The sequence below is a fragment of the Hyperolius riggenbachi genome, chromosome 3 (genome assembly GCF_040937935.1).
Source record: "Hyperolius riggenbachi isolate aHypRig1 chromosome 3, aHypRig1.pri, whole genome shotgun sequence".
Classification (NCBI taxonomy): domain Eukaryota; kingdom Metazoa; phylum Chordata; class Amphibia; order Anura; family Hyperoliidae; genus Hyperolius; species Hyperolius riggenbachi.
Window position 1 is genome coordinate 282,130,172 of NC_090648.1, and position 14,431 is coordinate 282,144,602.

Here is a 14,431-nt window from a genome sequence, read left to right on the forward strand (position 1 = left end):
CACTGCCAGCCACCCACTACCACCGGACCGGTACTTCCTGAAACTTTTGTATGGGGAAGCGGGCAGAGGGGGGAGCGCTAGCGGAGGGGGTGGGGGGAATTTCCGACCCCCCCCCCCCGCGATCGGGGCATGCTCCCCCCTTATGTCTGCGACCCCATAGGGGGGCAGTATTCGGCTGAACAGAGCCTGTTTGGCCGAACAGGGGCCCTGTTCGGCCCTGTTCGGCGGCCATTTAGTAGTTCGGGGCGAACCCGAACTTAAAAGGCCGAACACCATCAGGTGTTCGGCCGAACGCGAACATCACCCGAACAGGGTGATGTTCTGCAGAACCCGAACAGTGGCGAACACTGTTCGCCCAACACTACGCCTTGCGGTGTCCGATCACCCCAAACGAGTGTTCCCTCCACCTCCTGTCACAAGGAAATGTGCTTCTTGTTTTATCATGCCCATATATTTTGACAAATACTCCCATCTGAGCAAAATGTGAAACTTTTTCTGGCCATTCATCACTACTCACCATATATTGATGTACTATGATACATAATGATAGTGCAAACTAGTCTCATTCATACGTAGGAGAGCTGCAGGAGCAGAACATGCTGATTATTTTATTACTAGTGACCTAAGCCCGTTTAAAAACGGGCTCTAGGGCTTCAATTCACTAAGCTTTATCAAACACTTTATCAAACGTTTGGTAATTTACCTCATCTGTAAAATCTAATTTTGAATTCACTAAGGTGTTAAAGATTTATCGAATGTTTATATATCTCTAATCTATAACACCTTAGTGAATTCAAAATTAGATTTTACCCATGAGGTAAATTCTCAAACGTTTGATTAAGTGTTTGATAAAGCTTAGTGAATTGAGGCCTAGGTCTGTCAACGCCGCGTGCACTTGCCCGCCGCATGCGCACCCGCCCATTGCGTGCGCGCACATGCCCGGCCCATCCCCTGGTCCATCCTGCGCCCAGTCTCAACAGCTGTCAGTGCCAGACATGCGCAGTAGCGCAAAAGCACTGACTCAACGACATGAGACGCAGGGACAATTGTATATTAATAGGTAGGATAACAAGCATGTATCACATGAAAACAGCCACAGTTCCCACTTTGGTTTTAACTTCTAAATTAACTTAGGTTACGTTCATGTGACCATTAAGCCTGGTGACACATCCAATTTAGACTGGCCAATGGTTGACCAATTTTATCACTTCCATGGAGTATTAGATTCAACAGATTTTAAATGCTATGAACAGACTAGGTAGGTAAGCTCTCATACTATAGCACATGGAGTTGGTAAAATTGACCAATCATTGGCCAATCACAATTGGATATGTGTATGTGTCCTTGGAAATATGTTAGGATTTAACCACTTGCCGACCGCACGCTTATACCGTGCGTCGGCAAAGTGGCAGCTGCAGGACCAGCGACGCAGTACTGCGTCGCCAGCTGCAGGCTGATTAATTAGGAAGCAGCCGCTCGCGCGAGCGGCTGCTTCCTGTCAAATCACGGCGGGGGGCTCCGTGAATAGCCTGCGGGCCGCCGATGGCGGCTCGCAGGCTAAATGTAAACACAAGCGGAAATAATCCGCTTTGTTTACATTGTACGGCGCTGCTGCGCAGCAGCGCCGTAAGGCAGATCGGCGATCCCCGGCCAATCAGCGGCCGGGGATCGCCGCCATGTGACAGAGGGCGTCCTGTCACTGGCTGCACAGGACGGATAGCGTCCTGTGCAGCCCGGATCACTGGGGGGACAGGTAGGAGAGGGAGGGGGAGGGAATGTCACCGCGGAGGGGGGCTTTGAGGTGCCCCCCCCCGCAACATGCCACCAGCAGGAGCGATCAGACCCCCCCTGCACATCATCCCCATAGGGGGGAAAAAAGGGGGGCGATCTGATCGCTCTGCGTGCCCTCTGATCTGTGCTGGGGGCTGCAGAGCCCACCCAGCACAGATCCCATCAAACAGCGCTGGTCCTTAAGGGGGGGTAAAGGGTGGGTCCTCAAGTGGTTAAATGAGAATCAGGATCCAGCTTGCATAGAGCAGCCCTCATGCTTTGCTGAGATCCACATTGCCTGATCATCTCAGGGGAGCACATTGTTCTCTTCCTTACTCCAACCCCTGAAAACAACAGGAAGTGCCACTTGGCTGTAGCTTAGTGACTCACCTGTACAGCACTCTGCCGGGACTATCACTTGCGGGATGGAGTCCCGATCCTGATGGGTGACAGCCATTGGCATGATTTTACTGGTCTTGGGTGATTGCTAAGTGAACTTGCTTTGTTGCTCTAATGATTGGAATGATACTGGAAGTTACAACCACAGACTGCTTTTTCCATTTTGTTCAAAAGTAGCTGTTTTTTTAAACATTATGCAACCCCACCACCATCCTTCTATTCATAAACAACATAAATTGTGCAGCAAACAATACCTTTTTTATATAAATATACATTCCCTCCCTGCAGAGGGAGAGGAAGTTGCTAGGTTCTTTTTTTTCATGTACACATTACTGACCAAACCAGTAAATGGTATCCTCATATCAGTGTGTATCTTTATGCATGGTAATTTTAGGACTATACCCAGCAGACCCATCAAATCCGCCAGAAATTGAATTGGAAAAATTGAGTGTATGGGCACCTTAATGTTTCACCCCAACTCTTAGGGCTCTTTCACACTACAGGCAGCGGTAAAAGGCGTTTTGGCTGCAGGCGTTTTGAAGGCGTTTTAACGCCAACACATTACTATGAATTGTAATGAGAAATGCCGCGGTCAGCCCTAAAAAAGCTCCTGGGAGTTTCAAAACGCAAGTGTGAAAGGTAAGATGAAAGTAGACTTTAATTTTACCTTGGAAAACGCCAACTATGGCTGTGGCGTTAAAACGCCGAAAAAGGCCTCTAGTGTCAAAAGGCCCTTACTTTTTCATTTTAAAAAATGAATAGTTATTATATTTGACATCTGATTTGGCAGTTATAGCCATGTTTGTGAAGACTATTAAAGTTACAGGGTACAATCCTATTCACAACTGTAATTTAACTGATAAAATTAAGGATATATCACAAGAAAGCTTTTTATTTCATATATACACAAGCTATCTTTTTACCTGAGCATGCGATATGGTCACTGTGTCTTTAAATATTATCCATTCTACCAGTTCTGAACACGGAGGTGTTGTGAGTGATCCATTATATGTATAGTATTTGTCACTATAGTCTGGCAAGAGGTCCAGCAAAACAAAAGGTTCCAGTTCAGCTTTTTTACCTGTATAAAAATATTAGTAAGACAATTTAATACTTAAACATCAAATATTGCAAATGGAAAATACTGCAATGCAGACAGTTTGTGCAAGTTTAACCAGACTTAGAGGAAACCTGATATGGAGGCTGCCATATTTGTTGCCTTTTAACCACTTAAGCTCTCAGTTGTTTTCACTTTATGCATCCGAGCAATGTTCACCTCCCATTCATTCGCCTATAACTTTATCACTACTTATCACAATGAACTGATCTATATCTTGTTTTCTCTGCCACCAATTAGGCTTTCTTTGGGGGGTACATTTTGCTAAGAGCTACCTTACTGTAAATGCATTTTGACAGTAAGAATAAGAAAAAAACGGAAACAATTCATTATTTCTCAATTTTCGGCCATTATAGTTTTAAAATAATACATGCCTCCATAATTAAAACCCACGTATTGTAATTGCTCATTTGTCACGGTTATTTCGCCTCAATTATGTCCCTATCACAATGTATGGCGACAATATTTTATTTGGAAATAAAAGAGCATTTTTCTCGTTTTGCATCAATGTTTTTTTTTTCTTTATTAAACATTTTATGTGGGAATTTTTTTTTGGGGGGGGGGGGGGGGGGGGGAGGGGGAGTAAACAGTGTTTTATTTAGGGAAAAGTGTGTGTAATGTAATTTTTTTTTACTTTTAGATGTAGTTTTACTCTTTGGCCACAAGATGGCAACCTCGAGTTTGTTTACATGACGTCACTCTAAGCGTACAATGTACGCTTAGAGGGACATAGTCTCAGAAAAAGCGTAGCTTCCGAGAGAAGCTGTCACATTTTCAAGGGGGGAAGAGGAATCAGTGATCGGGCACCATAGCCCGATACATTGATTCCTGGGCTACCGAATCCGCGGCCGGGAGTGCGTGTGCATGCGCGCGATCGGCCGCGGGAGCGCGCCTGTCCTCCTTGAGGTTTTTATACGTCAAGGAGGACAAAGTGGTTAAACAATACCAGTTGTCTGATGGTCCTGCTGATCTCTTTGGCTGCAGTAGTGTCTGAATCATACACCTGAAACAAGCATGCAGCGAATCTTGTCAGAAACACCTGAACTGCATGCTTGTTCAGGGACTATGGATAAAAGTATTTAAAGCACAGGAACAGCAAGACAGCCAGACAACTGGTATTGTGTAAAAGGAAATAAATATAGTAGCCTCCATATCCCTCTCACCTCAGGTTCCCTAGAACTGGTAATGCTACATTGTATCTACAGTATATCCTAAATAGCAGGCCTCATTCGCCCTGATCCCAACACAGAGGTCATTAGGGGTGTGTGGAAAATGTGTTATATTTACTGTGCTCCATTACAGATGAGACATGAGAGGGCTGGAGGAAGTCTGCTAAAGAATATTGGATTTTCCTGGCATTTCTGGTGCACTTTAGATACTGGGGAATCTATAGCTACTCTCTACTTACTCATGGGCATTATGGCTGCAGCAGAGCATTATGGATGTAGTGTATACATTTGGGGCACTATGGCTGCATTGTATACCCTGCAGGGCAATATAACTATGTCAGATAAACTGGCATTCAAACTTGTATGCCGGATTTATTTTATTTGGTTGTGTTGTTTTCAATGCATATATACTGTAATCATCCCTGAAATGTTTGGAACTACATTAATTGGTGCTTGCATTTATCTATAAAATGGCACTGAATTCATAAATCTAAAATAAACTCAAGACGTAAACACAACATGCATACACAAAATCAGATCTGAATGTATTTCTACCATCATCTCTATGCATATGAAATGCTAGGTACAGATAAGCGACTAATTTTTACACTAAAAGGTGTGTGTCTGAAACAGCAGACATTGGGGTCTGATCCAATTCACTTTTTCTCTAAAGTTTTCTCCTAGAAGATAATTGTCCATCCTCTGTTTAACCTCCTGAGCGTTACGCCGCTCAGGAGGTTTTGTTACTTTTTGCCCGATTTTAAATAAATGTGCTAAATGGCTATAAACCCTCTAGCTAGCTAGAAGAAGTCTCCGGCACCCTCCGATCCCCGCCGCTCCCCCATTTATACATTACCCTGCCTGGATCCAGCGATCAGCGCAGCCTCCCCGGACAGCTCCGGTCTTTACTATAGGGAGGATCGCAGATGACATCATGCGCAAACCCGATCCTCCCCATAGAGAGACCGGAGCTGTGCAGGGAGGCTGCGCGATCGCTGGATCCAGGCAGGGTAATGTATAAATGAGGGGATCCAGGGGTGCCGGACACTCTTACTAGCTAGCCTAGTGCTAGCTAGAGGATTTACAGCCACTTGGCACATTTATGGGGGACTCCTGGGGCCACAGAGCGGTATGCCCGACACAGTGTCGGGCATACCGCTAAGGAAGTTAAAATAACTTTTCAGCACTCTGCAATTGAAAAAGTACCAAATAATAGGTTCTCTGCTCCCCCATCATTGTCTGGTACTCCGGGGCAAATGCAAGGGACAGGCACACACTCCAGAGAGTAATCAGTGCCGCTGAGAATCAGGTCACCCCTGCAGGTCCAGGGCCAACAAATGACCGCTACCATCCTGGCAGTTGCTTCTTCAACCACCTTCCCTCAGGCCGCTGCTAAAGGACCATTCCCACCGAAACCTCAAGGCACAGGAAAACCTTCTTCCCCCAAACAGTCCTCCTCCTCAACTCAAGTCCTCACCAATGATATACCCCAGTCTCCTCCAGCTCCCATGGTTCCCCGGCGCATGAATGCATGTCCATATGTTTGACTCTCACCTGTCACACTGTACTATATGTTGTTACCACATGTCATGTATCTTGCACAATGTGTTTGTCATCTGGTACTCAGGGGCAAATGCAAGGGCAGATCTGGGCACCAGCATAAATTCGCAAGTCACCTTTTTATTTTCTCCATGCACCTTCCAACATAAATTGCAATAGATCTTGAGCTTGCAGCCATTTTGCAGGGGAATCCGGTTTCTTCAGTGGCAACAGATTACATACACAAATGTAATCTTTTGCCTCTGAAGAAGCAGTGTTCCCTGCAAAACGGCTGTAAGGCCAATATCTATTGCAATTTATGTTGGAAGGTGTATGAAGTAAATAAAAAGGTGACTTGCAAATTTAAGCTGGTGCCTAGTTCTCCTATCTCGCTTTAAAGGGAAGGTTCAAGCAAAATAAAAAAATGAGTTTCACTTACCTGGGGCTTCTACCAGCCCCATGCAGCCATCCTGTGCCCTCGTAGTCATTCACTGCTGCTCCAGTCCCCCGCTGGCAGCTTGCCGACCTCGGAGGTCGGCGGGCCGCATTGCGTACATTTTTACGCATTCCCGCTAGTGCAGGAACATTAATACATACATTTTTACGCATTACTGGTTCAATGCGTAAATTTTTAAATTTAATGTAATTTTTAAATTTAAATTTTTACGCATTGAACCAGTAATGCGTAAAAATGTATGTGTTAATGTTCCTGCACTAGCGGGAATGCGTAAAAATGTACGCAATGCGGCCCGCCGACCTCCGAGGTCGGCAAGCTGCCAGCGGGGGACTGGAGCAGCAGTGAATGACTACGAGGGCACAGGATGGCTGCATGGGGCTGGTAGAAGCCCCAGGTAAGTGAAACTCATTTTTTTATTTTGCTTGAACCTTCCCTTTAATCGTATTTGAAATTATGTGTAACTGAGAGAGAACCATATTTTATTATATATTTATTTATTTTAAGTAGAGACATTTATTACAGGTCTTCTTGCTAGCTAGCGTGCGTAAATTATTTTGCAAACCATATAATTCTATTGGGGAAGCAATTGGCTGCAACAGCTGTTGTCACTGCAATACATTGAATTCATTTTACTCAACCCTTTTTAAGGTTAGATTTACAGTGGGGCATTGCTTTTTCTGTAAAGCAGCAATGCAACAGAACGGAAAAGTCATGCCACACATTATACGCGTGTTGCGTCACATATAGTGCAGCATACAGTCATTGAAAATGATGTGTCACTGTTAACGTGCATGTTTTACCGTAACGCACTGCATGCAGGGGGTTGGGTTGTCACACACCACCAGATCAGCCTTAGAAGAAAAAATATTGTAAACTTAAAGTGTTCTCACCAAAACGATGAACAGTCTGAACGCCATCAATAACTGCTTCATATTTTTTATTTTCTTCACCAATCTACCAAAAAAAAACAAAAAAACTAGAGGTTATTATTTTAACATGAAACATAGCAGACTACAGTTATGTTTATTAAAGTTAAGAAAGAACGTGACTGCACATGTGAAAGCAGTGCTGGAGGCTGTCACTGCTTGTCTCTCAGACACATTGCCAGCTCTGGAGTGAGACATCTGTCAGTACGATGCTGTAGAGGTGTGCACTACCACCTCCTCCCTACATCTGTCATCACTGCTGAGACTCAAGTGATAGTAACACTCAGCGTGGAATAGGCGTCTCTCCTCTAAAGCAGATAACAGGTCTCTGACAGGTTCTCTTGAATTACTAATTATAAATGAATCAGATTTTATTATTGGTGACCAGCTGTAAACATAAATCAACTAATGTGAACTGCTGACACAATGTCGTGTTAACATAAACCTGTGTTGAGAAAAAGACAAAGCCTGCCATTGCAGGTGCAACTTCCTCATCTGCAATGCTGTTGCACCTGTAGTTACTGAACCACAGACCTGGGACAAGTTTACAGATCAGGTATTTCAACGCTGACATTACTGGCTGCATGCCTTTTCTCAGCCAGTGATTCAATACATGCGGACGCCATAGAGGGCCAGGCAGCTAACATTCTCAGAAAAAGGTCAGTAGTGAAAGTCCCCATACGTTTCTTGTACAGCTTTTAAAAGTAAAGAAGTTGTAGCCATGAACATACAGTGGGTCAATGCTCTACAAGACTTCTTTAGCAAATTTTTGAAGCATAACATTAGAGGTTCAGCACAGATGAACCCCCAAGCTAAATATGGAGTTGGCTATTTGCCCAAAACAGCTCAACTCCAGGATGGTAAGCTAGGGAAAGTGTGTGTGTGTGTGTGTGTGTGTGTGTGTGTGTGTGTGTGTGTGTGTGTGTGTGTGTGTGTGTGTGTGTGTGTGTGTGTGTGTGTGTATTTGTGTGTGTATTTGTGTGTGTGTGTGTGTGTGTGCGTGCGTGTATTTGTGTGTGCGTGCGTGTATTTGTGTGTGCGTGTGTGTGTGTGTACCTGTGTGTGTCTGTGTGTGTCTGTGTGTGTCTGTGTGTGTACGGGAGGGGGGGGGGGGGGGGGGTTGGCTGGCCAGGTCGACGGTCAGCAAAGTTGTGGTGTTGTTTAGTAGGTGAACCTGGTTTTACATGGGATATGAGAGGTCATGAGCCACAGTGCAAGCCGTTCACCCATCAAGTTCAACCTCAAACAGCACCACAGTAAGTTCACACACAACCAAAGAACATCACCCAATTCTGATAGGCTCTGTGCCTGCTAATAAAGGAAAGTCCTTCCACCCACCAGACTAGAAGACGTGTATGGCATGCCTAACACATGTTTAAATTAGGAGAGTACCAAACACACACCTGTTTAAATTAGGAGAGAAACACACACACACACACACACACACACACATTTTGAAAAATATTACATTCAGGCTGCTTACACACAGGGACGTTACAGGCGCATGCGGATTCGCATAACCAATACAAGTGGATGGCCCTGTTTCCACTTGTCAGTTTTTCCTGCGTTTTTCTGTGCAGGATTTTTCTGCACGGTAGAGCCTGCAGAATTCGCCTGCGTGAGGAATGCAGGCGATTCGCAGGCTATGTATTTAGTAGGGAAAACGCACATGCATTTTTTGCCGCGATTTCGCGTGCGAATTCGCATGAAAACTAATGTAAATTGAACCAGGCAGTGACATGGTTAAATTCGCATATACCCTGCCTATGCGAAATCGCACGCGAAATCGCGGAAAAAAACGCACGTGGAATCACATCCGCATGCGATTTCGTCAGCGGTGGAATCCCGGCGATTCGCACCGCACTAGTGGAAACGAGCCCTAACACAAGTGGGCTGTTCACACAGCCCACGTTGCGTTACATGTAACGCTGCTCGTTGTCCGGAAAGTGCAGCATGCTTCGGCGTTAGAGCGGCTATAGCCGCGTTAGACTGTTTGCACATGCTCAGTGGGGGGCAGAGAGGAGGCGGGGAGAGCCAGCTACAGTAGCCGCGCACATGGCTACTTAATATTCACTGCACTGGCGGCTGCTGATTGGCCGGCGGGACCACGTGATGCGGAGTGTCTCGCTCCGCATCACGTGGTCCCGCCGGCCAATCAGCGCCACTCTGAGAGACCTTATAGGGATAGAGCCGCCTAACGCGGCTCACTCTACCGTCCTCTCTTGCAGCACCATACGTTGTGTTAGGTGCACGTTATGCAACCTTAACGTAGCACCTAACGCAACGTCTTGGTGTGCAAGTAGCCTTATTACATTTATATAGCAAATTACATAGTTAAAATTTTAGATGGTATTCTTCTAGATTTCTGGTTATTCCAATTGTAGTGTACATCAAAACTTGTTTGCAAAAAAAAAAGGATTGTCTGCCCAACCTGCAGGAACCAGTCAGATTCTGACTTTTATTGTGAAACACAAACTGAGAAATCAGAAGCAAGGTGCCTGAAAGATAGACTACACACAGGGCCGTTTCTTGCCCCGTTCAGCCGGTTCTGCTGAACGGGGCGCCGATGAGTGACAGATTGGGGGGCGCCAGGCCGTCCCTGTGGCCGCCGCCACTGCTCCCCCTCCCTCCCTCCTGGCGCCTCACTCAGACCTCGATCAGGCGGCGACCAATCGTGCGGGCGCTAGGACCCAGCGCCCGCACTATGCGGAAGTGACATCACTTCCGCATATAGAGCGGTTGCGTCCGGCGCCCGCCGGTACTGGTCGGGTCGCCGCTGATCCTGAGGTCTGCAAGGTAAGGGGGGAGCGGGAGCGGCGGCTGGGGGCTCCCTGTCACTTACTGCTCAAACGGGCTCCCTGTCACTCACTTCCTAAAGGTACTCCCTGTCACTCACTTCCTAAAGGGGCTCCCTGTCACTCACTTCCTAAAGGGGCTCCCTGTCACTCACTTCCTAAAGGGGCTCCCTGTCACTCACTTCCTAAAGGTACTCCCTGTCACTCACTTCCTAAAGGGGCTCCCTGTCACTCACTTCCTAAAGGTACTCCCTGTCACTCACTTCCTAAAGGGGCTCCCTGTCACTCACTTCCTAAAGGGGCTCCCTGTCACTCACTTCCTAAAGGTACTCCCTGTCACTCACTTCCTAAAGGGGCTCCCTGTCACTCACTTCCTAAAGGGGCTCCCTGTCACTCACTTCCTAAAGGGGCTCCCTGTCACTCACTTCCTAAAGGGGCTCCCTGTCACTCACTGCCTAAAGGGGCTCCCTGTCACTCACTGCCTAAAGGGGCTCCCTGTCACTCACTGCCTAAAGGGGCTCCCTGTCACTCACTGCCTAAAGGGGCTCCCTGTCACTCACTGCCTAAAGGGGCTCCCTGTCACTCACTGCCTAAAGGGGCTCCCTGTCACTCACTGCCTAAAGGGGCTCCCTGTCACTCACTGCCTAAAGGGGCTCCCTGTCACTCACTGCCTAATGGGGGTCCAGGCTGGCTACATGTACTGGGGAAACTGGCTGTTTGTCATTATGTGCATTTACTGGTGAAAAGCTGTCTCTTATTATGTGCATTTACTGGTGAAAAGCAGTCTCTTATTATGTGCATTTACTGGTAAAAAGCAGTCTCTTATTATGTGCATTTACTGGTGAAAAGCTGTCTCTTATTATGTGCATTTACTGGTGAAAAGCGGTCTCTTATGTGCATTTACTGGTGAAAAGCGGTCTCTTATTATGTGCATTTACTGGTGAAACGCTGTCTCTTATGTGCATTTAGTGGGGAAATTTTGTCAGTAAAAATAATCTTTTGTCAGTAAATTTTTAGGTATTTGTCAGTAAAAAATAACGTGAAAGGTTGGCAACACTGGCAGGCTGCGCGGCGCAACGGGAAAGATACAGGCAGCCCACCTCACGCTTGGGCTTGGCGGGGGGAGGAGCCGACGACAGCGAGCGAGAGTACGGTGGCCGCAGGCAGCCATAAATACGCAGTGTGTGACTGCGTCGCACTCGCAGAGCCTCTCAACCTGAGTCAGTCCAGAGACTAGCAGACTGCCAGGCAGTCAAAGCCAGCCAGGAGCAAGCCCATGGAAGAGGGGTAGGAATGGGGTACCACATGCATGCGTAAAGAGGTGGAAGGTGTGGGTGTGATTAGGCAGGACATGGGTGTGGTTATGTGGTTGGGCGCGGTTAATTTAACCACTCCCATAGGCGCCAGAGAAAATCTTGCTGCCAGGTGCCAGGCACCCCAGGCTCACCCCTGTGTGCAGCAGCAGTGTGCGGCGGAGCCCAGCCCCAGAAGGTGGAGTCTTTTTGGCCAGTTGGACTCGGGCTCCTCGCTGCCACTGCTGCTAGTGGGTGCCTTGGCCCTTGCTGCCGCTGCCCGCTAGCACCTCCATGGTCCCCTGCCCGGACCCCCACCGTTCCTGGCCCGGCGCCTTCTTCCAGTTCCACCTGCCATGAGATGGACCTCATGGTAAGTAGGCAGTAAGGCAGGCAGTCTATGTACAGCACTGCCTCTCTCTTTCTGATGTGGCTGCTGGGGGAGGGGGGCGCTCTTTTTGCCCTGGGCTGGTGGTCAGAACCCACCATGGTGATGGTCTAACAGTGTGACTCCCTGGCTGGGGGTAGGGGGGCACTCTTTTTGCCCTGGGCTGGTGGTCAGAGTCTGACCACCAACCAGCCCAGGGCAAAAAGAGTACCCCCCTTCCCCAGCCAGGGAGTCACAGTCAGACCATGGTGGGCTCTGACCACCAGCCCAGGGCAAAAAGAGCACCCCCCCTACCACCCACAGCCAGGGAGTCAAAGTCAGACCATGGTGGTCTGACGGTCAAACCACCATGGTCTGACTGTGACTCCCTGGCTAGGGGGGGGAGAGGGTCACACTTTTTTTCCCTGGACAGGTGGTCAGACCACCATACTGTGACTCCCTGGCTAGGGGGCGGAGGGGGTCACTCTTTTTTTCCCTGGGCAGGTGGTCAGACGCAGAGTAAAAAAATTAAAAATAAAATAAAAATGGTGAGTTGGTTTCAAGAAGCCTTTTGACATGATTTCACTTAGCAGCTTTGATTGGGGGGGGGGGGGGGGGGGGCAATTTTTTGACTCTCGAACTGGGTGAAATTTAGCCTAGAAACTGCCCTGACTACACAGCACAAGATATAGTACTAAAGCAAATGCTACATAGACTTCAGCGGGTAATGGTTCGTTGGCCTCATAGTTGTCATGGAAACAACATTTATTCTGACACATACGGCTGCTTTCAGGCTCATTACATATAATCTGAAAGCGATTTCAGTTATCACAAAGGGTTTTCCAATAATACCAGTCGTAGCTTAAACACCACAAATTACAGAAAGGAATAATCCTATTTCAAGAAAAGCTCATGATGTTTCATTGGATTTTGCATTGCAAAAGTAATTTATACATTTTTAACACTTTTGCCCTTCAGAAGTTATTATCTGCAAAAGTTCTCTTATCCCTCAAGGTGTCCCACTTGTCAACCGTCTGACTATCTCCCGGGGAATAGACAGATCTCTGTGGGATGTGACATGAAAATGGAAACTTTGGAGGTGGCTGCATCATTATCAACAGCCTTTTATTTCCTAACAAGTTTGTAAGTAGTTTTTTTAAACAATTGTGAGGAATAATTCCTACTTGCAGGAGGCCTCCGGGAAAATGTGCCTACAGGGAAATTTAGTGTTTTCAGCCTGGCTCACTCTGCATATTGCCAGGATTAATGGCAAACTTTTTTCATACAAATGATTTTATGAGATTTGAGTGCTGAGGGGGTTATTGCCACACCTGTGCAGTGATCTGTCTCATCCTGCGCACACATTGACGGTGGATTGCCATAGCTTACTGCATGGCACTTTCACAAATATAATGGAAGGTTCACCACCAGTGCAATGCAGTGCATTATGAGTATGCACCGCTCACTATGTGGAGTAGCTGGCTTGGCTAACTTGCACAGGGACCATAGAAGCTTTCCAGTAAGCCAATAATATCCACTCCATGGAAAGCAGGAAACCAACTTGGCCTTCCCACTTAATGAGGTCTGTGCCCATCAGCATGGCTCAGAAACAGAGGGGCAACATACTGTACATTTCACTACATAAGACACCCTAAGGATTAGAGTGCCCCCTCCCCCAAACTGTCTTACCCCTCTGTGGTAAGAGGATGTGAGATTGTGGTAAGGATGGAGCTCTGAAAGCAGAGGGAGGCTATGTTGCACCCCCATTTTGGAGCCACACCCCAACCCCAGTGGACACAGGACTCTAAAAAGGGACCATGTTACTGTGTTTTATTTAAAGGACCTATGTCACAAAAATCTTAAGATTTAAAATACATGTAAACATATACAAATAAGAAGTACATTTCTTCCAGAGTAAAATGTGTCATAAATTACTTTTCTACTATGTTGCTGTCACGTACAGTAAGTAGTAGAAATCTGACATTACCGACAGATTTTGGACTAGCCCATCTTCCCATGGAGGGTTCTCAGAGTTTTATTTATTTTTAAAAGCATTTAGTGAAAAGCAGTTGCTCCATCCAACTGCCAAATAAGTGTGCAGCGAGCAGGGAGGCTGGCCAGCATCTTTGTATAAATCTTTTTCAGGGAATTTCTTTATAAAAAATAAAGGCCATGCTGAGAATCTCCCATGAAGAGATGGACTAACCCAAAACCTGTTGGTAATGTCAGATTTCTACTACCTACTGTAAGTGACAGCAACATAGGAGAAAAATAATGTATGGCTCATTTTACTCTGGAAGAAATGTACTTCTTATTTATATGTGTTATAACCTCTTGAGGACTGCAGGGCTAAACCCCCTAGTGACCAGGCCATTTTTAGTAAAATTGGCCACTGCAGCTTTAAGGCCAAGCTGCAGGGCCGCATAACACAGCACACAAGTGATTCCCCCCACCCCCCCCCCTCTTTTCTCCCCACCAACAGAGCTCTCTGTTGGTGGGGTCTGATCGCTCCCCCATGTTTATTTTTTTTAATAAATATTATTGTTAGTGTTTTTTTTTTAAATGTTTCTTTAAATACCTTCCCTCCCTACAGCCAGCCC

The 14,431-nt window shown here is 46.6% G+C and overlaps 1 protein-coding gene across 5 annotated transcripts in view; it reads right to left on the minus strand.

Moving 5' to 3' along the window:
* Positions 1–14,431, minus strand: part of PTPRZ1 (protein tyrosine phosphatase receptor type Z1) — a 269,913-nt gene that overhangs the window by 125,509 nt on the left and 129,973 nt on the right. For all 5 annotated transcript variants that reach the window (XM_068276398.1, XM_068276399.1, XM_068276401.1 and 2 more), the window contains exons 6-7: positions 7,342–7,405; positions 3,093–3,250 (exon numbers count right to left, since the gene is read on the minus strand). In XM_068276398.1, the coding sequence (XP_068132499.1) occupies positions 3,093–3,250; positions 7,342–7,405 (222 nt within the window). The remainder of the gene's footprint in view (positions 1–3,092; positions 3,251–7,341; positions 7,406–14,431) is intronic.